This window comes from Misgurnus anguillicaudatus, chromosome 16 (genome assembly GCF_027580225.2).
Source record: "Misgurnus anguillicaudatus chromosome 16, ASM2758022v2, whole genome shotgun sequence".
In the NCBI taxonomy this organism is placed as follows: domain Eukaryota; kingdom Metazoa; phylum Chordata; class Actinopteri; order Cypriniformes; family Cobitidae; genus Misgurnus; species Misgurnus anguillicaudatus.
In genome coordinates this window covers 18,167,938-18,193,977 of record NC_073352.2, presented here as the reverse complement: position 1 = coordinate 18,193,977, position 26,040 = coordinate 18,167,938, and the positions used below count along the sequence as shown (strand labels likewise).

Below are 26,040 nucleotides of genomic sequence, written 5' to 3'. Positions count from 1 at the left end.
TGAACGCCTTTATGCTGTTTAATGCAGTATTAATTTATTTAAATTTGATGTTAATCCGACATAAATAATTTATTTTAATGTTTTATGACGTAGCCTACATCAAATGATTAGCTTTTCGTTTATAGACAATATTTAAATTAATGATGACAATTTCAAGGTAATAGCCAGAAGGGCGGATAGCCTAATAATAACTGTATAAATTGCCCTAACAGCTCTGTGTCATAAAGCGTTTAATTAGTTCAAAATGTTTAAACTCATCAGCCTGTATAATGCACATTTCGATCTGTTTACATTTATAAAAAAGTTGGAAATATCACCTTAGCATTGCCTATTACTTTACATATTTATTTAGTGCCAATCTGTTTTATTTATTTATAGCTATTTTTTTGTTACAAAGACAAATATGCATACATGTACATAATGTAAATTTGTTTTTTTAAAACCTCACGCACACATCCACATCTCAATCACACTAGTTTATAAATCTGATCAATTTCCTGCCCTATAATTTTTTAAAAGGTGACGCTGGGCACCGCCCGCGCTCCCATGACGCTTCTGTGCAACAGTTATGTGACGTCATATGCGCTGTGCCGGAGACGTCATGAGCGTCCTGCTGCCCAACATGGCGGACTTTGATACCATTTCTGAGTTAGAAGAGGAAGATGAGAGGATTGTGAGCGAGGAGCATGTCGTCAGATACTGTCCCGAGCCCGTGGTCATGCGAGGTGCTGGCCACATCACCGTGTAAGCGTGTGAATGCTGTTAAACACTGTTAGCTGTGTGTAGCCTCAATGCTAAGCTCACTGCATGTTTATGTCGCTAAGTTGTGATATCAAATACATGCAGGCCGAGTCTGTTCAGTGTGTACCCTGACAGTGATTTCAAGCGGAAGATTCAGTCATCCTTACGCAAAGTCTGGCTCTTAGCTCAGAGATTTATGGTTTTATTGCTGGCTACGGATAAAACTTGCTCTGTAACCACATTCAGACTCATTAGGATCTTCGCCTAATGTGAATTAGTGGATAACTGTACTGTTCTCATGCAGAAGTAAATGTACATTATTTTATTATATGCATTAATGTATTTAATTGTTACCCGACTGGCGTGAAACATTATAAGTGTCACTTTATTATGGAGGTTTCTTTTGGTCAGTTGTTGCCATGTTTACAAATATAAGATTGCAAAAGACATCTGCCAAGTTTCTTTGAAAATTCAAGGCAAATGTATAAACTGATCTTTATCATTCTCTTGTGTTTGTGCTGCTTATCATTTGTCCAAAGTCTTTAGTGACATTAAAATTTAACCCAAACCCAACCCAACTATTGTTTTCAGATGTGTGACAGAAAAATCATAACTTAATTATAAATGTATTTACAGGTTTGGACTTAGCAACAAATTCGACAGCGAGTTCCCCTCTGTTCTCACAGGAAAGGTAATAATCTCAACAATTTGTACATTTAATCTTACTGAGGATTTTATTTATATTTTTACTTTAATTTAAATCTTTGACATAGCCATACTCGAGGTTATTTTTTCACAGAATGTTTTTTAATTATGTAGGATGAAGAAAACAATAAATTACCCATTAGATGTGTTTTCACAAATATATTTACTTTGATTTTTGTGTAGACCTTTTCTCTTAATATGACTCTAGATGTGACCAGCTTTAATTAATAGAGAATCCCTTTATTAGTGGTCGACCGATGTGGATTTTTTAATGGCCGATACCGATATTTAGAAAGCTGTATGGCCGATATAACACAAATGTAATTACAGTAAATAAGAGACAAACAGAAAATTGGTGAAACTAGATAAACATTATGCATAATGTTTATAAATATACTCTTCTAAAGTACATATTTACATAATAATTTACATAATAAGACAAACAACAAATTTAAGTAAAAGAGAAATTTACTGGCTGATTAAAAAGATTTTTCGGCCGATGCAAAAAATAAAATCCAAATATCTGCAAAATATCGGTCTATGATCACTACCCTTAATGTTGTTGAAAGGGTTTTAATTTAAGAGTGCTGCGTGTTTGCCACATAATCTGTCAATAAGTAAACCACCCATGGTAGGCAGGGACCCCAGTTCTGAGGGGACACAAGGTGACGAAATAATGAAATAAAGACTGTGCCATCCACAAGAATGAGAAAGCTTCCTGGGTCGGGCGCAGAAATACAAAAAGGCTTCAGGGGGATGAGCAGGCCGAGGGAAGTGCGGGGCAATAAAACCGAGCTCCAGTATTGTGACCCATGGTGACATGTGATGGATGAGGTCGGGATTATGATGACTGAAGGGTGCAGATCAGGCCTGCTGGGCTTTATTCCGAGGTCTTTGGCTGTTTGCAAAGAGACCTTTGCATCCTGTCATAAAAGATTACGACCCCAGTTTTATGGCGTACATACCCAGAGAGGAATGAGCAGCCATTCATGTTGTTTAGACGGCGCAGCCACAGGCCGTGAGCTTATCTCTTCTTTTTGTCCTCCTTTTGCCCTGAGAGTGTAAGATTTTTTGGCTTGTAACAAAAAAGGATCTCCATAGTTCGAGCATCTAAGCACCTCATATTTATCCATGGAGTATTTCTTTTACATATACATGCAAAAACGACTGTTCTCTTTTAACGTGCAATTATGTCTGTCCTAGGTTGCCCCAGAAGAGTTCAAGACGAGTGTGAATCGAATAAATGCATGCTTAAAGAAGAATGTGCCGGTCAATGTAAAATGGCTGCTATGCGGCTGCCTGTGCTGTTGCTGTACCGTGGGTTGCAGTCTTTGGCCTGTCGTATGTCTTAACAAAAGGGTAAGTCGTTCCTTCCCCCATTAATCCACGTGAATTACTTCCAGCACCATTTTGACACGCAATGGACAAACCCCTCGTTGAGCGAGTAACTAACTGGATCCACTTATTATCAGTGTGTTAAGCTGATATATGCTTGTTGAATTATATGCAGTGGAAAGGTGGTGATTTTACAGCTACAAATACTAAGTTATTGGCCATGACATACAGCTTACAAGGTGGTTAACGAAGGGCTTAAGTCCATAAATGCTTCTGAAGTCTTCATGCCTGAGAGTTTTATTGGCATTTGTTAACCATGTGTTTGACAGGGTGATTAACATGAAAACCTTGTCAGTGCTTGTGTATTTGCTTTTTAATTTTTTCATATATATCAACTTTATATATCTGTGCATTTACAGACACAAAGATCCATACAAAAACTGTTAGAATGGGAAAACAACAGATTATATCACAAGGTAAGATCATTTGCGATCTATCAAAGGCTGTGTACGTAAAGTGCCTTGGTGTGTGGTGGATAATGATCATTAAAATGGCTGCTAACATTTGACCCTGTCAAATGCTTGTTGCCCCCGCAGCCATTTTTGTCTGATCCATTGATCTAGTGCAGAGGCTGACCAGACTACGGAAAGGTCAGCAGTAAAAAAGCCACCTTCGTTTTGTTGTGTCTCGAAGCTCTGATTGACAGCCAGTAGCGGTGCAGACACATTAAGGAAATGCTTGACCTCAGCTAACCCTTGTTCGTAAAGTGCGCTTGAGCATCTGAAGTGTATGCATCTATTTTGAAGATCTACTACTTAACGTTGTCTAACGCATCTTTTCCTGTCTCTTCAGCTGGGGCTACACTGGAAACTCAGCAGAAGAAAATGCGAGAGCAGCAACATGATGGAATATGTAAGTTTTTGTGCTTTGAAAAAATAAAATTAAATAAAAACGATCCTGACACCGTCTTTCTACATCTTTTACAGGTTATTCTTATAGAATTCTCACCAAAATATCCTATATTTAGACCTGACTGAAAGGACTTCTGATGGATGTTGTTGGAAGGCCCTTGATTTTTCTCCTTAGTGCCTTGTATATATGTCGGATTGAGGGTCTTTACTGGGTTTCAACCAGACCTCCTGTCCCAGTAACCTTGTACAGTAGAATTCGCAACACTGTCACTTTGCTTTAGAGCAGATTTTGCACATGTAGTAGAAGAGCTGTTATGTTGCACTGAGATGTTATGTTACAGATAAGGAGTGATGGAACGAACGCACGCAAGCTATGATACGGTTAAAAAGTGCATTTACCCCAAAGAGCCATCAAGTCGACCCTACCTACACACTATATTATTGATATCATTGACCAGAACAAGGCACCTTTTGGTGTGAATTTGCCTTATGTTAAAAGACAACCTTTTTTTAAACAGAAGTGTGTGTACAGGATCCAAAATTGTGTAATGATTAAGTCTGGGTGCCATTGAAGCCAGCTTGAAGTAATAAGTCAGCAAGATGATTTTTTTGGCACTTTTATGATCGTCGTCTACTTAATACACGGGGAAGTCAATCGATTTGTAAATATCATAGGCAAGATGTACAGTGTGGTATGCCATGTTTACATTAGCTGTTTATTACTTTATTGCCAAGATATTACCGTAGCATAGTTGTTTATAAGCTGTTTCGTGTAACTTTACAGTTTGTATGGACCTGTTTACCCAGTAAGCCATAAAATGTGTGGATATGATGCCATTTCAGTTAAGGCTGAAAATTGCACACGGGGACAACAGAATTTTACTTTTTGTCCTAGATATATTGAGGTTTTTGATATACTGCGATGCGATGTCATCACCCAGCAAGCAATTTTGCATTTAAATGACGTCTAAGCCATCCAAACATCCCAGACACTTAGGCTAAAACAAAGCTGTCAGTGAAAATGTAATAGATGTCTAACCATAGCCCAAAGAATAATAAACAAATGAAACCGAACACTTTGCAACAACTGTTGACTTTGCTTACATGATAAAATATCATGCATCTCAAAAGTAACCAAATTCAATTTATTTTGCCTGGGTCTACAATTAACCTAGATAGTGAAATGACTGCTATTGCTTGCTAAGCAGTGGTGTTTTTAACAACACAAGAATTTTGCCAATCGAGAACAATGTGTCATCCATTTCAAAGTAAATCATCTAGGTTTTTATTTGATGTCTGATTCATACCGTTTATGTTTTGTTCTTTTGGTGCGGCCACATCTTAAAGCATCTGCTCATGGATGTTGCACATTGTCATTTTGTTTATGGGTTAACTAAAACACTGCATTGTAAATGTAAAGGGTAAAACTGCTCGTATCTTCTGTCTCTGTATGACATGTTTTCTCTATATACGGTCAACCTCATATACTGTAGATGCATTAGTTGAGTGCCTCTGTAGATGGATACTGGGATGGAGCTGCGTTTCAGAGGAATGATTCTTTGCCTAGCAATCTAATGAAGAGGAAGGAATCTGCTCTCAGTACTGGTTCTGTTAAAGTACCTGTAAATGTTTATCCCTACCTAATCCTATGGAAAGCTTCAATAAATTCTTGATTTTGATGTTTTTGAACAACTGTCCTTTTTTTAAAAAAAACTTATATTTAAACCTACTCATACAAATTTGGTCATCTTAATCGTATATTAAATTAGCTGATTTTCTTTTCAAACGTTTATGTTAAATGTTAATGTTGTCCCACAAGTTAACAGCAAGAAGATTACAAAATATAAAGATGTTATTTTATCAATATATGGGTGCTAACCCATTTCTCCACATTGACAATGTAAAGTGGGGGTGGGCTATGCAGAGTGTGAAGAACAAACTAAACTCAGCATGAGGGATTCAGCTGCACTTGATTGAGCATGTCCACAAGTGATTATTTTTCTTAATTTTTTATTTCTTAAAATGGTATAAAATGTGTTCTTTTTCAATTTAGCAGCAGTTGTGCAAGGATTTACAAGAGAATTTACAATATTCAGCTTTATATGACCTCTAGAGGGCAGGCTAAGACACTGACATGGACCCATGTAGAGTGAAGTTTCAATGTTAAGATTCATTTCAGTACCTAAAATATCTGACAATGTTGCAGATGGATTGTGCATTTGCAAACGTACATATACATTTCGTTTACGTCTGGTCTGAAATGTCTCCGAGATCAGAGATAGATAACGTCAGAGGTGGACAGTACTCATACTTTTTTCGTTTAACAATTACATTTAATATCTATTACTATCTTGACTTAAGTAGTAAATGCAAAACAATAACTAGTATTTATGAAATGCAGGGATGGTTTCCCGGACAGGGCTTATTATAGTCCCAGACTAAAATGCATGTTTCAGCTATACATATCTTAACATATATCAGTGCCATTGTTTTGTCTCAAGATGCACACCAGTTTTGTTTTTGTAAGGTTTGTTTGTAAATGTCCATATTTAACTAAGGCCTAGTCCTGGATTAATCTAAACCCTGTCTGGGAAATCGCCCCATAAAGCAGTAAAAATTATATTATGCTTTGGAATGTAGTGAAGTACAAACAAAAACACTTACTAAAGTACATTTTTCAAGTATCTGTACTTTATTGGTGTTAATACTTCACTACTGTCCACCTCTGGTTAACTTTTTATCACAATAAAATGTAATTTGGCCCTGCAGCAGGTGTTACATCTCTGCAAGGGCTTGGTGACTTTTTAAGCAAGTATTACATCAAGATATCACCATCACCTCAAATTCAACACTTTATATTGAATTAAAAAATCCCTTTAATCTTTACACATAGCAGGATTTAAAACCAAGGTTCATAGTTCAAAATTAAACTGCACAGGACTGATTTACATCCTCCACAGATCTCCAGTTTGACAGCATGTGACCCACTTGCCCTTCAAATGGCTCAGACACCCAATAGGACCAAGCTGCTGTTACGGCCTGGGAATCCCAGAGGGACTACAAAAAATGATTAGCAGTAGTAAAATGTAGATCTTTGGTATTAGTTCTGTCAACAATGACAAAATAAACCAGAATATTTAATTTATAGCAACACTACTCCATTGCAATACTAAGAAGGGCACATAAATTCACTGAAATGCATTAAAAAGCAAAAGAAAAAAAAAACATTTTAAAAGTTCAAACAAGCAGTTGAAAAAATGATTAAAGGCTTAAGGTGGCATTTTTGGGTTACAGCAATTAAGGCAGGTGTGGATCAGTGTGCGTTTGTACACATTTATATGCAAGGCACACAAGAGATACATTCTCACCAATATTTCAAACAAGCTAAGCTGTAGTTCTAGAAAACGGTCTAAACTTATACCCTAACAGCAACTGCAAAGGTTTACAATAGTGTAAATATGCTTACGACACGTAACAGCAGAAATCCAAGGCCCAGTTACATGTAGTTACAAAAATTACAACACTACTTGTCCACTTTGATTCAGAAACCATCTACAAAATGCTTACAGGCTATATATGTAAATAAAGCATTTTAAATGTACATTCTAAAAATTGATCCAGACAAGAAAGCTGGTTCAAAGGTATAATGTCCCAATTTAAAACTTTTATGTTTACTGTCTCTTAGTCAATGTCTCACATCCTTACAGCTCAATATAGAGTATGATATACCTGTAAATTAAATAACAACCTGCCTTTTATTAATCCTGGTAACCTGTTTTTAAATCTGGCTGTCATCACTAACTTAAGTGCAACCTGTTGTTAAGGAAGGACAAAAATAATCAATTTCTCTTCTGTTATAATAACGCTGTACATTGACTTTGTGGTAGAATAAGTAACAGTGGTTTAGTATAGGCTGGTCTTAAACTAGACTGCCCGGCCAGGAGACCACAGTCAATGTGACTTTGTTCTTCTGCAGTTTCAGCATTGGGATTAAAGAGGAGTTATTCATGCCGACTGTAGTGAGTCCATTCACAGCCACGATTTCATCACCACACCTGCAAGACAGTATAAAAGTCTCTATTTAAAGAAAGGCATATACATGTATCGGTTCCATTGCAGCTCAATTGATATAGAGCAGTGCATTTCCAGCACAAATATATATACTTTCAAATGCAATGTAATTTGTTTTGGGGAAAACTGACAGCATAAATGTAAATCAAAGACTCACTTGAGGCGACCATCAAAATGAGCTGGCGTTCCTGGCACTATTGTCTTAATGAAGAAGGGCTGCTGGCCACGACTCTCTTCATATCCCCCGACAATACTAAAGCCCCAGCTCTCACTGTTGGTCTTCATCAGCATAATATCACGACACCAGTGCATGTAGCTTGTTAATAAAAAAAGATTGTCAAATTAATATTCGCAAATAACATCCTATATTTTTAAAGGGGACTTATAATGAAAATGTGACTTTTTTCATGTTTAAGTGCTATAATTGGGTCCCCAGTGCTTCCATCAAACTAGAAAATGTGATGAAGATCAACCCAGTAACTTAGTTTTGGTAAACCACTCTCTGCAAGAATGTGAAAAAAATAGGTCATTAAAATTGGGCTCCCCTTGTGATGTCAGAAGGGGATAATACCGCCCCTTAACCTGCACTTAAAAACGGCACATTTTTGCTCACACCTACAAAGTGGCAATTTTAACATGTTATAATAAATTATCTATATGGTATTTGAGCTAAAACTTTACATACGCAGTCTGGGGACACCAAAGATTTATTTGACATTTATTTGAAAGTGAAAGTCCCCTTTTGGTGATAAAAACATGATATCTATAAAGCAAAAGAAATAGTGTGTTATACTCAATATGCCACCAACCTGGGTAGGCCTAGCCATCGGGTCCAGAGAGGAACCCAGTTAACGTCTTCCTCTTTGAGACCATCCTGTGTGTCCATTTCTTCTCTCCTGCTAGATTCTCCATCCGGTTCCTCCTCATCCGTGAAGGTCTGGATAGCTTTTAGTGTCACCGTACTGTGAGCGGTCTGGGCCTTTAGGACAGTCACTGCCTCATTGTAGGTCAGCTGAGTCAGGTCAATACCATTTATACTCAGCAATACATCACCTGGACCGTTGCCATGATGACAGATAAAAGTCAAAAAAGCATTACAAAGTGGGTATTGGTAGTTCAGTGTTGTACACAATAATAAAAAATGGTGTGAAAATAGAGGATGATAGAATTCAGACCTGTTTTGATGGTGCCGTCTCTGTGTAGGCAGCCCACCGGCTGCACACTGGTGATGTAGAGGGGCAATCGGCTGCGACAGTCTCTTCCACCTGCAATGGTGATGCCAAGAGAGAGTCGAGGTTCCTTCTTTAGACTCACGGTCTTCTCTTGACTGGAGAACCCACATGGAGGATCCTAGACCGAGATAATATGCATACATTACTTGCATGAATATAGTACTTGTTGTTTAAAGTAATTTTTTTACTGTAGCCTATGTACCCCACTCCTGGCACCTACTGCGCATACCAGTCACGACTTTAGTTAATAGGAGGAAGTCAAAACAGGTGATTCCAGCACATTGAGTTGTGCTATATATTCCAATGGATTACTTATTGGTTTTAGATTTAATGCCAACCATAAAGGAGGATTAACTACATTTTAAAAGGGGCAATTCCATGCATTCTGACTTCTTAACACGGTTTAAGATTTGGATTCCTAATGCTAAACATAGGAAGAGTGTTTGCCAACCAAAAAATGGTTGCCAGCGGTTGTACAAGTTTAGGAACGTTTTTTTTAACGTGTAAGATTCACACGTAATAATCTTGCTTTATCTCTTTTATGGGCAATTTCAGTGCAGGAAGTACAGTCCTTATATGGGCAATAGCGCATGCACACACCAACCAAGAGCTGACACGAAATCAACGTCACCTAAGACGCTTGTTCAGTTTCCCAAAGAACCCAGCATAATGGAAACGATGGATATAGTTAGTTTATGCGGGGTAGCAGCAGAGTTGTGTGTGTTTGTTTAACGCTGGATTTCGTTGAAATGGGGCGGTCCAACTCGAGTCATGAGTCACATGCATTAAGTAAAACGGCATCAAATGTCTGTGTTTTGTTGGCAATCATCGTGCAAGTGCATATAATGTAAATGACATGAACATGTAGTGAATCATAAGTTATCCAGAGATAGTGGTATAAAGTTTTGAGTGTGTTGCTTGCTCGTGACTCGCTTCACCCGTGATATGCCTCCAGGAGCTCGGGTTTTTATTCTGAACAAATTGGTACAGCTGATCTGTCTTTTTATAAATCTGATAAAACTAAAGACACTTTGGATATATGATGGATGTAATACTACTCTATACTGTAGATACTCAATATTAACATGAGATAAGCAGAAACAGCGTGTGTTAGGTGAGCTTTAACAAAATTGTATTTCTGTGTTTACACTGACTAAACAATACACCTTTCTGGCAACTAATGACTCACAATTACTAAAAATACGGATTACTGCAATATGGTTGATATCAGGAAATTTACTATCAAAGAAATAGTTGACCAAAAATGAAAACGTTGTCACCATTTACAGACCCTCATGTACTTATAGATGTATATAGCAATTTTCATACACAGATTAGGGAAAATACACAGAAAATAGGATGATTGTTTGATTTTGGTTCATTCCTGCCAATGATTTTCCAAAATCTGTGCACGTGATCATCACACACGTCCATTATGACGATGTTACTAGGTCCCCTTTACAGAAGTGATCCCAGAATAAATTACGTGACGTGTTTGCGTGAACACACAAGGCAATTTAATAGGAATTATCTGGGATTAATGTGCTGTGCGAAAGAGGTTTACGACTCAGCTGATCAACCTATTTAGCGAAATCTTGCTCACAAAAAAAAAACAACAACAAAGCAAAACAGTCATCACTCAAATCATATATGACAAATATTAATAGCATAAAATCTTCTTGATAGCATAAAATCACAATCTCACATGACAAAATGCAAAAAAACAAAAACAAGAATTGATGTGATACATCAGAGCTTGTGCTAGGGTGAGTAAATGACGAGAGACTATTCCTTCAGTTATTGACTCAGCAATTGGTTAATTGAAATCTTAGAAAAGTTACATTCTGTTTTCCTGGGGGACGGGTAAAAAGTTAAAGCTTAAGACTCCTGCGGTGAAAACATTTGTAAAAACAAACATTTCAGATCCTGCTGCAAGGCAGAAAGACGCGTCGACGTGAGCGACTCTGACGCGCTGCCATCGTAACTCATAGATTGTGCCAAAGTAACTTCTCCGAGTTTCGCTGGAGTCTCCAGACCTCCAGAGGGGGAGGACTCTTCCTACACAGCGGGGTGGCCCTTCCTCCCAGCATGAGTTAAGACTTCATCTCCACAGGTGAAAGCTAACTGTCACCAGCTTTGATCCCTGGCTACAAACAAACACAGTGGCTGTAGAAGCTCTGAGAGCAGCACCCCAGTCCTTTTGATCAGGGACGAGTAGAGAGGGGGGCATCCGCTTTCATCTCCCATTGCCCGACTGTATTTGCTGCCTGTGCCTTCAGCTGGTGAGGAAGTGTCACAAAAGCAGGGTGTGACTGGTCTCTGGGTGAAAAGACATCTCGTGCAGATGCAATGCAGGCTTTGACAAGTGCAGCACAGTCTACATATTGTGCAACCAAGATGTATTGTTTATTTGTTTATTCTTAACACCATTCCAGCATCCATTGTGAAAATTGGTTAATCCATACAACAAGATAATCCATACACATTGGGGGAGGGGCAATTCGGCATCTCCAATTTACTTATCCTGCATGTTTTTGGCATGTATGGGGAAACTGTAGTACGGGGATCCCACACCAACTTTAAATTCAAGGACCTTTCAAGGATTTTCCAGGTCCAATACTCTCAGATTCAAGGACTAAATGGGGGGACACATTTCAAGTGAGAGCAAGGTTACATCGTGTTACATTTTAAGATACATTGTTACAGCTCCCTTTCGAGGGAACTCATGCTGCGTCACTGTGGTGACACTTTGGGGATGCCTCCAAGTGCGTCTGAATGTGTATATCAAATTCAGCCAATGGTGAGGCTTAACGACAAAGACAGGGTGACGCGAAAGCCAGGAAGTATATCGGTATCTGAAATATTGCCAAAGACGGCGTTACAGGGACGCAGGAAGTATGGCAAGGGAGACGCAGCGTCTCATTCCCTTCTCAGGGAACAAGAGTTACATACGTAACCTGAGACGTTTCACAACTATGCAAAAAATGTTGGTATGAATCATACAGAAGATTAAGCATGTAAAGCAAACAGTTTAGCACGTGTGCTTAAAAAGTCTAGAATCTTGCACAAAATAGATTCAAGCACTTCAATGACCTGTATCTATGCATGTTTATTTTCAAAAACGTCCCAGGGCCTTGAATTTTTCCCCCAGGTTCACAAAATTTCAAGGATTTCAAGGACCCGTGGGAACCCTGATAGTACCCGGAGTAAACCCTTGTGACACAGGGAGAACATGCAAACTCCACAAAAAAAAGGCCAACTGACCTAGCCGGGGCTTCCTTCATGTTTTTGATCATATTCCACTTTTTGGGACACACACCAATGCAACATGCATACAAAGTTTTTAATGCATCTTTAACAAAATATTTTAATATAAGGCGAAGAGGTCAATTGTTCAAAGTCAAACTTCACTTTTGGCCACTGCTGTGTGTACGCTAACCACATGTTCACTATGCCACAGTTCCCTCCAACTAATCATAAAATAAAGTGCTATAAAGAGGGTGAAGCATGCTTCTTTACCTTTATGTATGTGGACTGTCGTCTAAAGAACTGGGGTTCGGGGGCCTTCCTGGCCCCTCTGCTTTGTCCATCACCCCCCTCCTCAGAAGGATCAGGAAGCCTCATCACTACAAAGTTCACCCGCATTTCACTTGCCTACCACAAACATAAGAGATAAAAAAAAGTATACATAAATGTGAAAAAAATCTAATCATCTAATTATGAGACTTTAATTTCAATCTTTGAGATGGCCTTACTCAGTCAATATTTAAGATAAATGTTAATTTTTTGGGATTCTCTTTACAATTATCTAATATGCTTTCATATAGAAAACAGTAAATCATTTATCACTGACAGATTAAAACATTTACATATTTTTAAAACTCTCAATAGTCCCTCTGCTCTCTCAATACCTGTATGATTGTAGCTGCACTCTCCGGGGTACCATGTCTTAAGTCCTGTCCGTTAATGGCCAGCACTTTGTCGTTGTTTCGCAGTTTGGCATCTTGGGCAGCCAGGCCTCCTGGCAGCAGGTCTAGGATGAAGACTCCAGGCTCTTCTTGCTTTCGGATGAGTTTGATGCCCAATGGCTCAGAGCGCTCACGTTTTACCAGGGTAACCTGGATGACAGCGCCGTGGTTCTGGTTGGGATTAGTCGGCTGTGCCGAGGAGGAGGATGAGGGTTGGGTGAGATCCTGTCGGGGCTTAAAGCCCTTTTCCTGCATGACAGTCAGCTTGAGACGGGAACCCGACTTTCGCAAAATAGAGATGGCACGACTGTGACGTATGGATGCCAAACTCACATCATTCACCTGCCGATAGAGAAGACCACACTGTTTGTTTCAATACATCAAAGATCTGTCATGAATGCAGGTAGTTCAATGTTGCTTCATAAAGTGAATGTATTGCTAATTTCCTTATATGGGGTTAAAGTGCATTCTCTCTAAGAGCTTAATTTAAAAGTGTAACATGGCATCTAGCGGTTAGATTGCGAATTGCAACTAACTACAATTTCGAAAAGCAATGGTAGCTGCCACAGGACAAACATGTCATCATCTGAAACAACTATGGGACGAAACATGCTCTGTAGAGCAGTTTGTCTATTTAGAGCTACTGTAGAAACATGAATGCGAATTTCATGTAAAGAGACCCACAATTTATGTAGATAAAAACTGCTTATTCCAAAGTAATAAAAACAATAGTTTATTATGTAAGGTACACCACTGATAATTTAGTTATGTATATTACATTGCATTTCTGTCAAGAGATCTTTCTAAAAGTCCCACATTGCACCATTAAGCGATGTTATAATAATGCTGTTTATTTATGACCCTGTACTGAGAATATCTTCCTATGCCTTAGGCTTGGAGAGCCTTTTGTAACAATCAATGCAGTGTTGAACCGGGAGGAATAAAGAGAGATCCTGTTTCAAGAAATAAGATATCCAAGTCAACTAAAGATCTCTTTACGAGCAATGGTTCCCTCAAGAAGTATTTTCGATCATCATAAGGCTGCATGGTGGGTCTTATATAGATTTCCACATATATGATTACAGCAAAGATGAGATATGTTCATTTAAACTCAAGGTGGAATTTGAATGTAAAGCCAGTTGTGCTGGTTTCGTTTACAAAAGCACTGCTTTCCATGACGGCCAGAGGCAGAATTCCTAGGAGGGCTTAGAATTGTGGGAACAAGAATTTAAATTTCCTAAAATGACTGAGAAAGTAAGGAACAGAACTCAGATGACAAAAGGGGAATAAAGGGTTGTGTATGCGATTTTAAATTATTTCCAGGGTTCCCACACCTTAGTTAACTTCAAATTCAAGGACCTTTCAAGGATTTTCCAGGTCCAATACCCTCAAATTCAAGGACTTATGTGGGGACACATTTCAAGTGAGAGCAAGGTTACATCGTGTTACCTTTTAAGATACATTGTTACAGTTTCCTTTCGAGGGAACTCGAGCTGCGTCACTGTAGTGAAACTTTGGTGACGCCTCCAGGGGTAAGTGTGTCTGAATGTGTATATCAAATTCAACCAATGGTGAGGCTTAACGACAAAGACAGGGTGATGTGGAAGCCAGGAAGTATATTGCCATCTGAAATATTGCCAAAGATGACGTTACAGGGACGCAGGAAGTATGGCAAGGGAGACGCAGCGTCTCGTTCCCTTCTGAGGGAACAACAGTTAAATATGTAACCCGAGACGTTTTCATGTGTCAAACACAACTATGCAAAAAAGCATTTTATTAAAAATCAACATTCGCATACAGAAGATAAAAGCATTTAAAGCGAACAGTTTAGCACGTGTGCTTAAAAAGTCTAGAATTTTTATGATATTATCCTACACTACACAGGGAATAATATGGATTTTTTCCAGAAAACTTCTGGCAAAAAAGAGATTCCAGCACTTTCAATTACTTGTATCTATGTATGTATATTTTCAAAAACTTCCCAGGGCCTTGAATTTTTTCCGCCAGATCCACAACGATTTCCAGGACCCGTGGGAACCCTGTATTTCTTATCCACTAGTCGACCATACAAACTTAACATCCGCTAAGGTCAAAGGTTGAAATTAAATATATATATAACAAAGATATATCCAGAATTCCAGATACTGCAGACAACTCGATGATCCACACAGTTTGATAATATTTTGAACATAATATGCTATTTTTTGCACAGATTTGTCCTTTGTCCTCAACCTCAACAACAACAGAGATCTGCATGGAATTAAGGCTGTTATATATTAATGATTACAAAAACCCAATAAATTTAGTTAAAATTCAACATGAAAAATAAAAGATGAGCCATTTTACATTCTTACACCATCATGAAACTAAATAAACAAGCAAAATATTAACAAATGGGAATTTTGTGCCTAGCACTGAACATTTTGTAACATTTTTTAATGGTCAATCATGTGCCAGCTATTGGGAATTCTCCAATATACAGCATTAAAATGAAAGAGCAGGGATGTGACTAGAATGCAAACACATCAATGTGTACACTGTCAACATTAGAACTGAATAGAAAGACTGATTCTGACAGATAAAACCTGTGTAAAACATTCAATGGGTTCAAAACGGTGACTGTGAAGATTGATAATAAGCCTCACCTCTAAAATGTGATCACCTGGTGCCAGTCTGCCATCCCGAGCGGCTAGTGAATCACACACAATCTCCTGTATCACAATGTTACCCAAGGGCGTGTCTTTCCCTCCAACTATACGGAATCCCAAATCTTCCTCTGGATCCTCTCGAACCAGCTCCACTACGCTCGCCTCTGCTACGAGACTGGACCTCATAGGGGTGTCTGCCAAAACACCAGAACATCAGAAACTCAATGTAAATCCAAGACATTGTAAGATATTACAAACAGTTCGTTCCTTGGTTGTGTTTACTTTGGAATGAGTCATTTAAGTTAGGGAGCACAGAATGTTTGATATCATATTTCTTTGAGATAGCTGGACAGTTGCTAGGCAACTCTGTTATGATGATTAATAACATATTTATGAATCCAGACAGTAGGACCAGACTTCCCTCAGGAGATTTCCAGCATTACGCAGTTATGGATCATATGTGAATCTTAATTATATATTTGTTCTCAGACAGAGACGTTTCGATGATTGTCGGTTTTGTTGTCTCTGTTATATATTAATAACATCCTGATACCTCTAAGTCACTCACCCACCCACAAGAGAAAGAGCAACATCAAAGTTTCTCTCTGTTTTGGTTCATTTAAAAGTAAACACAGCTGCAAAACAATTTCCTTTGCTTTTCACCATCCGTGCTACCTTCTTCTCACCTTTTCCTGAGCTACCACACAACATTACACAAAAACAATAACACTTCTGAATCCTATCTTTACTAGATGCTAAATACTGGAACATTACAAAAATAATTTGTTTGTGTTTTCACAAAAATATGTAAACAAGTCTAAATTTAACCAAACATGGATAATGATACAAGTAAAAAAAACATGGATCAGGTAATCTTCATACCTGATTGTCAAGCTATTCTGACCCTCACCTAAACTCTTCCCCATCATAATATCCCAATAACGATTTAATGTTTGACAAATGCCCAAACTGTCCTTCATGAGAAATTTACATATAACTCACACTAAATAGTGCTTCTAAACTATTTGGAAACAAGAAAATAAAAGTTATGTTTCTTTGAGTCTGGACCCAATTTGGAAATACATGGAGTCTATTTAATACATTTCTATATAGCCTTTTTCACACAGCCATTACGGAAAATACATGGAAAATGCATCTGGGATTTATCTGGGACCGTGTGATTTTTGGTTAATTCACACTGCCAATGATTTACTGTGTGTGCGCGTTCACACAGATGCCATAAAGATCCTGTAAAGACACATGACGTGTTTAAAGTCCTGCATTTGGTTTTTTTTTTCTCTGTAGTGTCTAAAGTTTGCTAATTATCCATTATTTCTTACTCCAGAAACCACTCGCATGCATTTTTGTTTATGACAAGACTATAAAAGAAGCATGTGACGCGCTGTTCTGTCATGCTGGTGAATGATCTCAGCTTGGTGCTTGGAGTGGATAGTGACGAGCTCCCTAATATCTGCTTTAGTCCAGTTTTCAGACATTTCTCATTGTAAATGTTAATGTGCATTTAAAACCCTCATTTTAAAGAGCTGATATATCTTGTTGAGATGACGCGTGTGCATTTTTGTTTATTATAAGCTCATATGAGTGTTATTCTTTTATGCTGCTGAATGATCTCCGCTGCAGTGCGGATAGTGACAAGCTCCCTGATATCTGCTTCAGTCTAGTTTGCAGACATTTCTTGTTGTAAATGTTAATCTGCATAACTTCATATTTCCATGACACACGCGTCCTCACTACGACACGCCACTTATGGCATTGTTTCTGCGTCTCATTACGGCAATGTTACCAAGTCCTCTTTCCGGTAGCGATCCCAGAAAATGAACAGGAAGTATTTGCGTTCACACAGAAGCGGTGTGTGAATGAGGTTTATGTTTTATATATCAGTGCACGGAACCACAGGGGACCCCAGATTGAAAACTCAGGGTTTAGAAGGCAAAGATATATGATATGTGTGTCTGGTTCATTACAGAAACGTACAGTAAATCAGAAATGATGTCATACCATCTTCACCCTCCTCATAAGCATGGTTAACCAAGCCAGGTTCTGAAGGCCCAGCAAGCTGAGCTGTGCGTGTGGATTTGATATCAGTTAAATCTCCATCGGATTTGCTTCCCTTTAATTCATTCCAGGAAGGTTTCTTCTTTTTCTCTGCCTCCTCCCTGAGCCGTCGGAATGCAGGACATCTGAGCGAGAGAGAGAGAGAGGCTATATTCACAATGTCAGCAGAAAGCGGTACCAAAATAACAAATAAATCAATGCATCACGTTAACGTTTAGTCATCAGCTATTAGCCCCACATGGGTCATCAGGGTTGGGATTGTCAGGATAGGAAGAAGAGGAGATATGCAGAGGAAGAGGCTGTATTGTACTGCATTGCAGGGATGAAGATGAAACAGATCAGCCAGGAGCAGAATCAGGTCTAACCTGGATATCACCAAGTCAACATCCCCCTCCCCATACTAGAAATCTCTACAGCTGCTCTCTCTCTGTTTACATTGTGCTGCCCACGTGAATAATCAGCCAACAACCTTTAGACCCAACTATTACATCACTGAATACATGGAAAACTAGCGTGGTGAGGGACATGAACGCTGTGGCATAGTGTCAATGTTCTGTATACAACCAGAGTGAATTCTGCAGATGGGTGGATTGCGAGTAGGCCTGGTTGAACCATTAACACTGCTTAAAGGAATAGTTCACTCAAAAGGAAAATAACCTCATATTTTAGTTACCTTCAAGCCATCCTAGGTGTATAGTAAAGCCTTTCCGCCAAACACAGTCAGAGTTATATTAAATAATATCCTTATAGCCTATCTTTATCATATATTTGAATAGTGTCTGATTCGTATAGCTCCAAAAAAACTAATGTATCCATCAAAAACGAATGCATATGGTCATTACTTCTCTTTCGAGACAAAATGATGAGTTTCAGTAAGGAAACATCTATATTTTAAACTTTATGAACTACGCCAATGCATGTGTTCATAAGACTGTTGAGGTCAAGGCTTCACCTCATTTATTAACTGTATGGATTGGTTTTTGACAGATGGATGTGCTTTTTGGAGTTTTAAAAAAATGGGGCACTATCCAATACCATGATGAAGCAAAAAAGTAGCAGGAAATTATTTAATTTAACTCAGAAGTGTTTGGCTGAAAGAAAAAGGTCATATACACCTAGGATGGCTTCAGGGTGATAAAAAAAGGCTAATTTTAATTTTGGGTTGAACTATTCTTTTAAATCCTACTAAATATCCCAAACTGTAATAAGTGATCATTTTGACAAGTGGTCACAAGTCTGAACGTCCTCTGGAGACAAAAGAATAATTTATGTGATTCCTAATTATTTCCATTATGTAAAAACTTGACCAGTTCTTGCTGGAGTCAAGCTGTCCGTCTACAATCTTTAATCTCTTAAATCTCTCTGTTCACATGAAACCTGGATAAGTGGAATTCCATAAATGTTTGAGCAACCCTTATAATGACTAAAGTAGTGCATGTGATATTTTTTAGAAAGCCTTTAATACAAGGTTCATGAATACTGTTGTGATTGAGAGCTTACCAAAACAGCTCCATCCACCCCTCCTCACAATTCTATTCACCATTCCACTGTTTAGATATAACCTGCAGCATGTCGTATCTAAACTGCATCAGTTGTTTTGAATTCCATTAAAATATGGCTGCAGTACGGCACGCACTAACCTGTTGTGGAGATGGGGCTGCAGCTCGCAACGTTGCATGGTTTGCTGGCACTCGCTGGGGAACGGGCACAGCACGTTGAGTTTGTCCAGGAGGTTGCGCACCAGCAGGCTGGAAGAGCGGCAGTTTTGTAGCTGAAGCCGCTGGCGGTCCACAGGGCAGAAGTCCTGGTCGTGCAGGAAGTTGCTGAGGCAATGGAAGCAGTATGTGTGGCCGCACGGTGTGTCCATGGGTTGCAACAGTGGCTGCAGGCAAATGTGGCAAACCAGCTCATCGTCCACCTCATCCTGGTATTCGTACAGGTGACTGTCCTGACCTTCATGGCACTGTCCACATTCCTTGCACACCCGCGTCCACGTTACGCCACTCACCGGCGGAGGTGCCTTGGGCTCCGTCATGGCCTCGGAATAAAGAAGGAGTGACGCTGGATGTCCTCAGGGCTGGAGGTGAGAGCTTATGCCTTTTTCTCAGCCTCCTAAACACAAGTCCAGCCTCATCAGGTGTAAAAGTTGTAACAATCCAATATTTCCAATCCAGAAAGACAGCGAACCACAAGCAGCTTCATCTAAATATCCCAAGTTTCTGTTGGAAAAGAGAACAAAGAAAAGCTGAAGCTCACGTCAGGCAATCTTTTTTTGGCTCATGCCGGCCGGACAGGAAATGACATGGATCCACTTAACAGCAACAGTATGGGGAGAGGGGTGCAGCTGTATCCTTTCCACGAGTTTCCTCCCTGACAAAAATCTGAGTTTGACTTACTATCACTGTTTAAGTCATTAAACAGGTTAAGCTCCATTAAACAACAGCAAGACCTCACCACACAGTAAAACAAAAATGCTACTATAAGAAACAGTGATGCAACTATTTATAGTACAGAATTAAAGGTAGAGAAATGACTGCATTTTTGTTATGGCCAATAACATGTGAGCACATAATCTTTGCTTATTCCATCCACAATTGCTAATTCAATCAACTGTGTAACTTTAAAACCCCATACAATATAAACTCTCTATTATGCAAATTCACAAATCAGACATCTACAATACAATACCATAATTCTGTAATAATAATAATAATGAAATACAAAAACTCCTATTTAAAGAAACCCCGCACAAACAATCGCTCAAAATGATGAAATAATTAAAACTATGTTATTATGATTTAGATCTTTAACATAAAATTGGTTAGAACCATAACCTATGTCGAACTTGTTAACGAGATTAGCAGAACAAACATGTCGCCCATGTATGTGAGGTAGTAAATCATTTTCCAACCCACCTCAAATAAAAGCGTAGTCACACTCCCAGCAACCACTGCATGAAAACAAGAAACTCAAACCCAACAGCTGTGCTGGACGCCTGCAGTCTGACTGAAACCAGAGCCCGGCATCTCAGCTTGTTTGTGTGTGTGCGAGTGTGTGTATGCAAGGACATTCAGTTAAAGGGGCGCTCAACACAAATTGTTCAGAGTCTGGCTGCGTCGACCCTGTAGGAGGGGTTGGAGTGGGTTTGTATGCGTGTGACGAAGGATTAGGGGCAGTGTAGACTGCTGATATGGTACTTATGCAAGCAGAGCATTTTAAGACCTAATCTCAACCTCTGACCAATTATGCAGCACGCTGTATGCATGTATGTGTGTGCGTGCGAGTTGTCCGAGGTCAAGCAGGACATTTTTTTCTCTCTGACCGCCCTCTTTCAATATTCTACTGATAACAAACACGTCCTATGAGCTCAATCATTTACACAAAACAAGTGATTCAAGGCCCCTAAAAAAAATTATACAACGAAACTAAATTTATGCACAATAAGTCCAAATGACCTTACTATAAAACTAAATAAATAAATTGTGACCCTGTCAGTGAAATCCAGGCTAAAGTCTTATAATCTAATTATGAGATTTGGAGCATACATGTTTCATTTTGCATTGATAGTGGGTTATGCAATAAAGTTTAACACTATGAAACATAGCACAGGTAATTGTACATTTACATGTACTCATTTAGCAGAGCTAATCTCTTAAAGAGCACCAATTTTACATTTCCTTTGGTGTGTACGTGTGTGTTAGTACATATTAATGGTATGCAAAAGGTACTAATCCCAAAGTAAATGATGACCCGAGTTATCGTTTCCAATGTAAATCTATTTTCTTGGACTACAACAAACACACAGATCGTTGGCAATCCGTTTACTCCCTGGGCCGGTTGACGTGGACACGGCGGTTATATCATAATCCCGCCCTCTTCTGACTCCGCCTGTAAGTAGTCTATCTTTTCATATTTAAAGAATTTACTACTGACTAAACTATGATTCAAACGCAAGATTTGAGCAGTGCAGAGTAGCACTTGTTGTTTCTACGATAACAAATGCAGATACGGTTTTAATGTTTTAGTATCCTAACCTTACCAATCTGCTACGTCCTGCTCAAGCCGTGCTGGCAAAGTCGATCGATCAATTTGGTCATCTGCATTTTTTGGATCAGATTCGGATCGTTTTGATAAGGTAGTAAAGACAAAATTAACTCCTGTCAGCATTGCATTGTAAGCTAATCTTGTCCAGGGTAGTCAGGCCAATCACAACGTCTGGCCAATACGCCTTATTTAGATTGCCGCCACGCTGATTCCAAAACGAGGCTGCGAGGGATAGACGTCTAGAGCGTGCGCTTTAAACGTATTGTTTTGCACCGGCATGCTGGTCATTCAGCCATCAAAACACAGAAAATACCTTTTTGTATAGCGAGTATAACGCATTGTGTACACAATATCCGTTTTGGATATTAGCCTTTTGGCTAATCGCTAATTTATAATGTTGTAAGCATGTTTACTTTTTTTAAAAACACATGCAATATTTTATGACAACAACTAAATATATATCTCCAGTTTGTATAAAACATGAGCGTATGTCCCATGTATTTTCTCTGTTATGTTTTGTTCAAGACATGAACATTAACTTAATAACGTGTGATTACCTTGATAATAAGCTATTTACGTGAAAGTTTATTGTGCAAGTATTGTTAGAGGTAAAACACCAATATGAACCACAAAGTTGTGAAACTTACAAATGGTATTTAGTTAGAAACGAATCCTGTTGATTCCGGTCAATGTGCCTAAAAACTTTATCGGAGGAAAATTTTTAACGTATTTATGCTTTGTGTTTTTGTAATCTATACGAATTGGAGTTATGAATTTAGTTATAGAACTACATTACTGTTGCTTACAATGCTTAAAGGACAAGTTTGGTATTTTACACTTAAAGCGCTGTTTTCAGATTGTTTATGATGAAATGACTGAAATTTCGACCTATGCGGCTGCCCCGAGAATTTTCGGGTGTTTTTTTTCACCTCCCACCTCTACAATGGATGTATATAGGTGCACTGGAACAATCCTTACTAATATGCATTAAACTTTCGTTTAAAAAAACGTGAAACTCAACGAGTGGTCAGGGGGGTTCACTGATATGCTCACACAAAAATCGCTGCAAAAGACGCTCTCCAACAGGTTTTTTAGCATTCCTTGTAAACTTGTGGACCTATTTTTTCAAACACCTCACACCCGTATATTCCTCCGCTGAGAGCTTGAATAATAAACACTCCAGCCCAGTTGGTGGCGATAATCCACTTTTGCCAATTGCAGGAATACAAACAAAGTTCCCGGCGTGGAGTAATACCGTACCTCACAGCACATCTAATACAAGTCAATGGAGTTGGACAAAACTACAATAAAACTTGTTGGAATGTGTCTTTTGCAGCGATTTTTGTGTGAGCATATCAGTGAACACCCCTGACCACTCTGAGAGTTTCACGTCTTTGTAAATGAAAGTTTAATGCATTTTAGGAAGGATTGTTCCCGTGCACCTACAGCCATTATAGATGTGGGAGGCGATACAAGAAACACCCGAAAATTCTCGGGCCAGCACCACACGTCGAAATCTCAGTCAAAACCGCTCTACCCCATCACAAACAATCCGAAAACAGGGCCCCAAGTGCAAAACACCGAGCTTGCCTCCAAAACATAAGAACTAGTGATTAGCCAACAGGCTAATAGCAAAACAGATTTTATATACATGCGCTGCTCTTATATCAAAATTAGGTCATGTGTCTCTCTTTATTTTAACAATCCATGATTTCTGAGGTTCTTTGTCCTGTGGAAATTTGTAAAATTATGTATTTTTGATGGCTAAATGACCAGCACCCCGGTACAAAACAACACGTTCAAAGCACGCTCCAGACGTCTATCCCCCACAGCCTCACCCCGGAACCAACACGGCGGCAGACTGAACAAGGCGCATTGGTACGCAACGCTTTTTAGAACGATGAGCTTTGTACAAAACCATAGCATTTCAGGAAGACAGGAATCTATGGAGCAACAATAATGTACGGTATGTGGAAAATAATGTGTTTTTGGAACCATAAACCAAATGAATACATTGTATTATACCAAAATAACATTGTTTTTAGCAATGTAATGGGTGCCATTGAAGAATCTTTGTGTTTAAATAGTTCTTTAAAGCATCTTTAACAGCTGAAGAACATTTCTGTATAGAAAAGGTTCTTTAAGGTCTAAAAAGGTTCTTCAGATGATTTAAAAGACATGGTTCTTTAAAGAACCTTTAACTAAAAGGTTCTTTGAGGAACCAAAAAAGGTTCTTCTATGGCATCGCTGTGAAGAACCTTTTAAGCGCTTTTATGTTTAAGAGTGTATACAAAAATCATCCAAACAGAGCTATTCAAGTCATCTGGTGAAGTTATACAGTATATTTCCTATTGCAATAAACACCTCACCTCACAAAATACTGCAATGTCGGTTTTCCCGTTATTGTGCAGGCCTACACTCTATATCATAAATCCCTGGACATTGTTAAATGGTAATGTTTTGCTAGCGGCTACTGAAGCTGTGACCCTGGCCAAGATAGATGGACCAACCCCAAAGACTCATTGGACTATGAGCTGTCTGTCAATCCCACATATGTAGTCACAATCCAGAGTATGTTTCTGAACATTGCAAGGTTGAACTCCACAACAAAACCCAACAAATCTTTTTTTACTCACCTCCCTTAGTCAACAATAGATCACTTACCTGTTTGTGTATTACTGAACGTGGACTGATTCAAAGTCCATATAGTTTTTCCAGATGTTTAAAGCAGCAGGTCAGGGCTGTTGCGCTGATAAATCAACACAATTGCTACTACAGAACAAATGGTAAATCAAAGAAGATGAGACCATCCAGTCTGAAACCCTCTCACCCACCCAACACTAACAGGGGCCATGAATCATTTGCTCAGCCACACCCTTACAGAATAAAAACATGGGCAATGCCACAGCCCAGAGAGAATGACATCGTCTACAAAGTATGCCAGTATGCCCGACATGTTCACCTGAGGCGTTGTTATACCCTCAAATTAACAAGAAAGAACCAGAATATATCTTTCACCAACGCACGCACTACAAGTCTTAACACAAGTGTGCTTGACCTTCACAGCATCATTTCCACACAAATTAATGCATTTTAAAAATAATTGTGCCAAGTGCATGTTTTTGAGACAAAAATACATAAAAATACCTACAAAATTTTAACAAATAGAGAAAAACAGGACACATAACATGTCATATATTTGTTTAGCTTAGCCTGGTTCAGTTGTGTGTGTTCTGAAATTAGGCTCCACCTTTTGAAGAAGGTCATAGATAAAACCTTTCTTTTTGGACACAACTCACTTTAAAACATGGAAAACACATTTTTATTTAAGTAATACATGTCATCAATGTATAATTATATGTATGTCTTAACCTTTTGGAAAAGAACTGACCGTTGCAGGTAGATATGACACGAGAGGGAAGAAGCCATAAATCATTCATCAATCAGCTGGCGGTAGAAACTGATGGTAACCAGGACAACCATACAACCAACCAAACGCCGTCGAAACGCACATTATAATGATATCAATAAATAACGCATGTGCTTCTCTCACTGGCGACTTTACTTTCAGTCACGTCCCTCTGCTTTCAGAAAAACAACTACAGGTAGGCTACAGCGTGTCTGTAGTGACCTAGGTGATATAAGCCATGTAACCTTCGCATTGTTCTTTAATCTGCCTGTATTTATTCACATTCAGTGCTAATGACGTGATAAAATCAGCACGAGGATTAAGTTAAACCGCACATATTGAGATTAGTGCGTTATGTAAGAAAAGACACGCGTCAGACACTTCGCGCTCGAGACCGAAACTCGTCTTACCTGTGCGGGTTTCCGGAAGTCATAAAACAAAGAAGTGTTTGAAATAAAAACATAAATCTTACCGACCTAGTCTGAACGCCGAAACATTAATGTCTCAACTTTTCCATCCCGTGTCCAGATGTCCTGGTACAGTACAGGGTTGATTACATCGATGGCGAAGTGATCATCATGAGTTTCACACAAACACGCAGATATGACGTTATCATCACAGGAAGTTCAGGCGCGCGCAGGTACAGTGAAAATAAGTTACCTTTGGACTCGACGCGCTGTGTGCAGGTTCAATGTTGTGTAATGTGTACAAAAATCTTAATTTTAAAACCAGCGAATTTTAAGTTGATGTATAACTGTAGTTTAAACTTGTTTATTAATAATATTATACAGTGCATGGAAAGTTAGATTTGACGCTGTCGTCCTGTACATAGCGAGCAGACTAACTAGCATGAATAAGATTTTAGCATAGATAATAAACGGTGTTTTCAGAATAAGAGTA

At 38.8% G+C, this 26,040-nt stretch overlaps 2 protein-coding genes across 7 annotated transcripts; one reads left to right on the top strand and one right to left on the bottom strand.

Moving 5' to 3' along the window:
* The first annotated feature begins 542 nt into the window (after positions 1-542).
* chic1 (cysteine-rich hydrophobic domain 1) lies at positions 543-5,371 on the top strand. Of its 3 annotated transcripts, none has more exons than XR_008637520.2 (7): positions 543-744; positions 1,378-1,432; positions 2,650-2,805; positions 3,201-3,257; positions 3,378-3,431; positions 3,634-3,693; positions 3,768-5,371. XR_008637520.2 is itself a non-coding variant. In XM_055178811.2 (6 exons), the coding sequence occupies exons 1-6, from the start codon at positions 581-583 to the stop codon at positions 3,816-3,818; spliced, it is 543 nt and encodes a 180-aa protein (XP_055034786.2). In that variant the 5' UTR covers positions 548-580; the 3' UTR covers positions 3,819-5,371. The 3 variants fall into 3 exon arrangements, 1 of the variants encoding a protein (XP_055034786.2); XR_008637519.2 differs by having other exon boundaries at positions 3,378-3,538; XM_055178811.2 differs by lacking the exon at positions 3,378-3,431 and having other exon boundaries at positions 548-744.
* Positions 5,372-5,685: 314 nt separating this feature from the next.
* Positions 5,686-25,775, bottom strand: lnx2b (ligand of numb-protein X 2b). Of its 4 annotated transcripts, none has more exons than XM_055178795.2 (10): positions 25,617-25,775; positions 19,328-19,906; positions 17,631-17,812; positions 15,609-15,805; positions 12,907-13,305; positions 12,515-12,649; positions 8,939-9,113; positions 8,573-8,816; positions 7,921-8,079; positions 5,686-7,747 (listed from the first exon to the last, which is right to left on the bottom strand). In XM_055178795.2, the coding sequence occupies exons 2-10, from the start codon at positions 19,720-19,722 to the stop codon at positions 7,612-7,614; spliced, it is 2,022 nt and encodes a 673-aa protein (XP_055034770.2). In that variant the 5' UTR covers positions 19,723-19,906; positions 25,617-25,775; the 3' UTR covers positions 5,686-7,611. The 4 variants fall into 4 exon arrangements, with proteins under 4 accessions (XP_055034770.2, XP_055034773.2, XP_055034774.2 ...); XM_055178798.2 differs by having other exon boundaries at positions 25,613-25,770; XM_055178799.2 differs by lacking the exon at positions 25,617-25,775 and adding an exon at positions 25,123-25,498.
* Positions 25,776-26,040: the final 265 nt, after the last annotated feature.

What these genes read in the sequence shown, in the direction of transcription:
- chic1 (XM_055178811.2), top strand. Translation starts at nt 581, where the DNA reads ATGCGCTGTGCCGGAGACGTCATGAGCGTCCTGCTGCCCAACATGGCG. An exon ending in GGTGCTGGCCACATCACCGT is followed by an intron (nt 745 to 1,377) that starts GTAAGCGTGTGA and finishes ATGTATTTACAG; the next exon opens with GTTTGGACTTAGCAACAAAT. An exon ending in ACAACAGATTATATCACAAG is followed by an intron (nt 3,258 to 3,633) that starts GTAAGATCATTT and finishes CTGTCTCTTCAG; the next exon opens with CTGGGGCTACACTGGAAACT.
- lnx2b (XM_055178795.2), bottom strand. Translation starts at nt 19,722, where the DNA reads ATGACGGAGCCCAAGGCACCTCCGCCGGTGAGTGGCGTAACGTGGACG. An exon ending in GACAGTCCACATACATAAAG is followed by an intron (nt 9,114 to 12,514) that starts GTAAAGAAGCAT and finishes ATCTCGGTCTAG; the next exon opens with GATCCTCCATGTGGGTTCTC. An exon ending in AGACGGCACCATCAAAACAG is followed by an intron (nt 8,817 to 8,938) that starts GTCTGAATTCTA and finishes GCAACGGTCCAG; the next exon opens with GTGATGTATTGCTGAGTATA.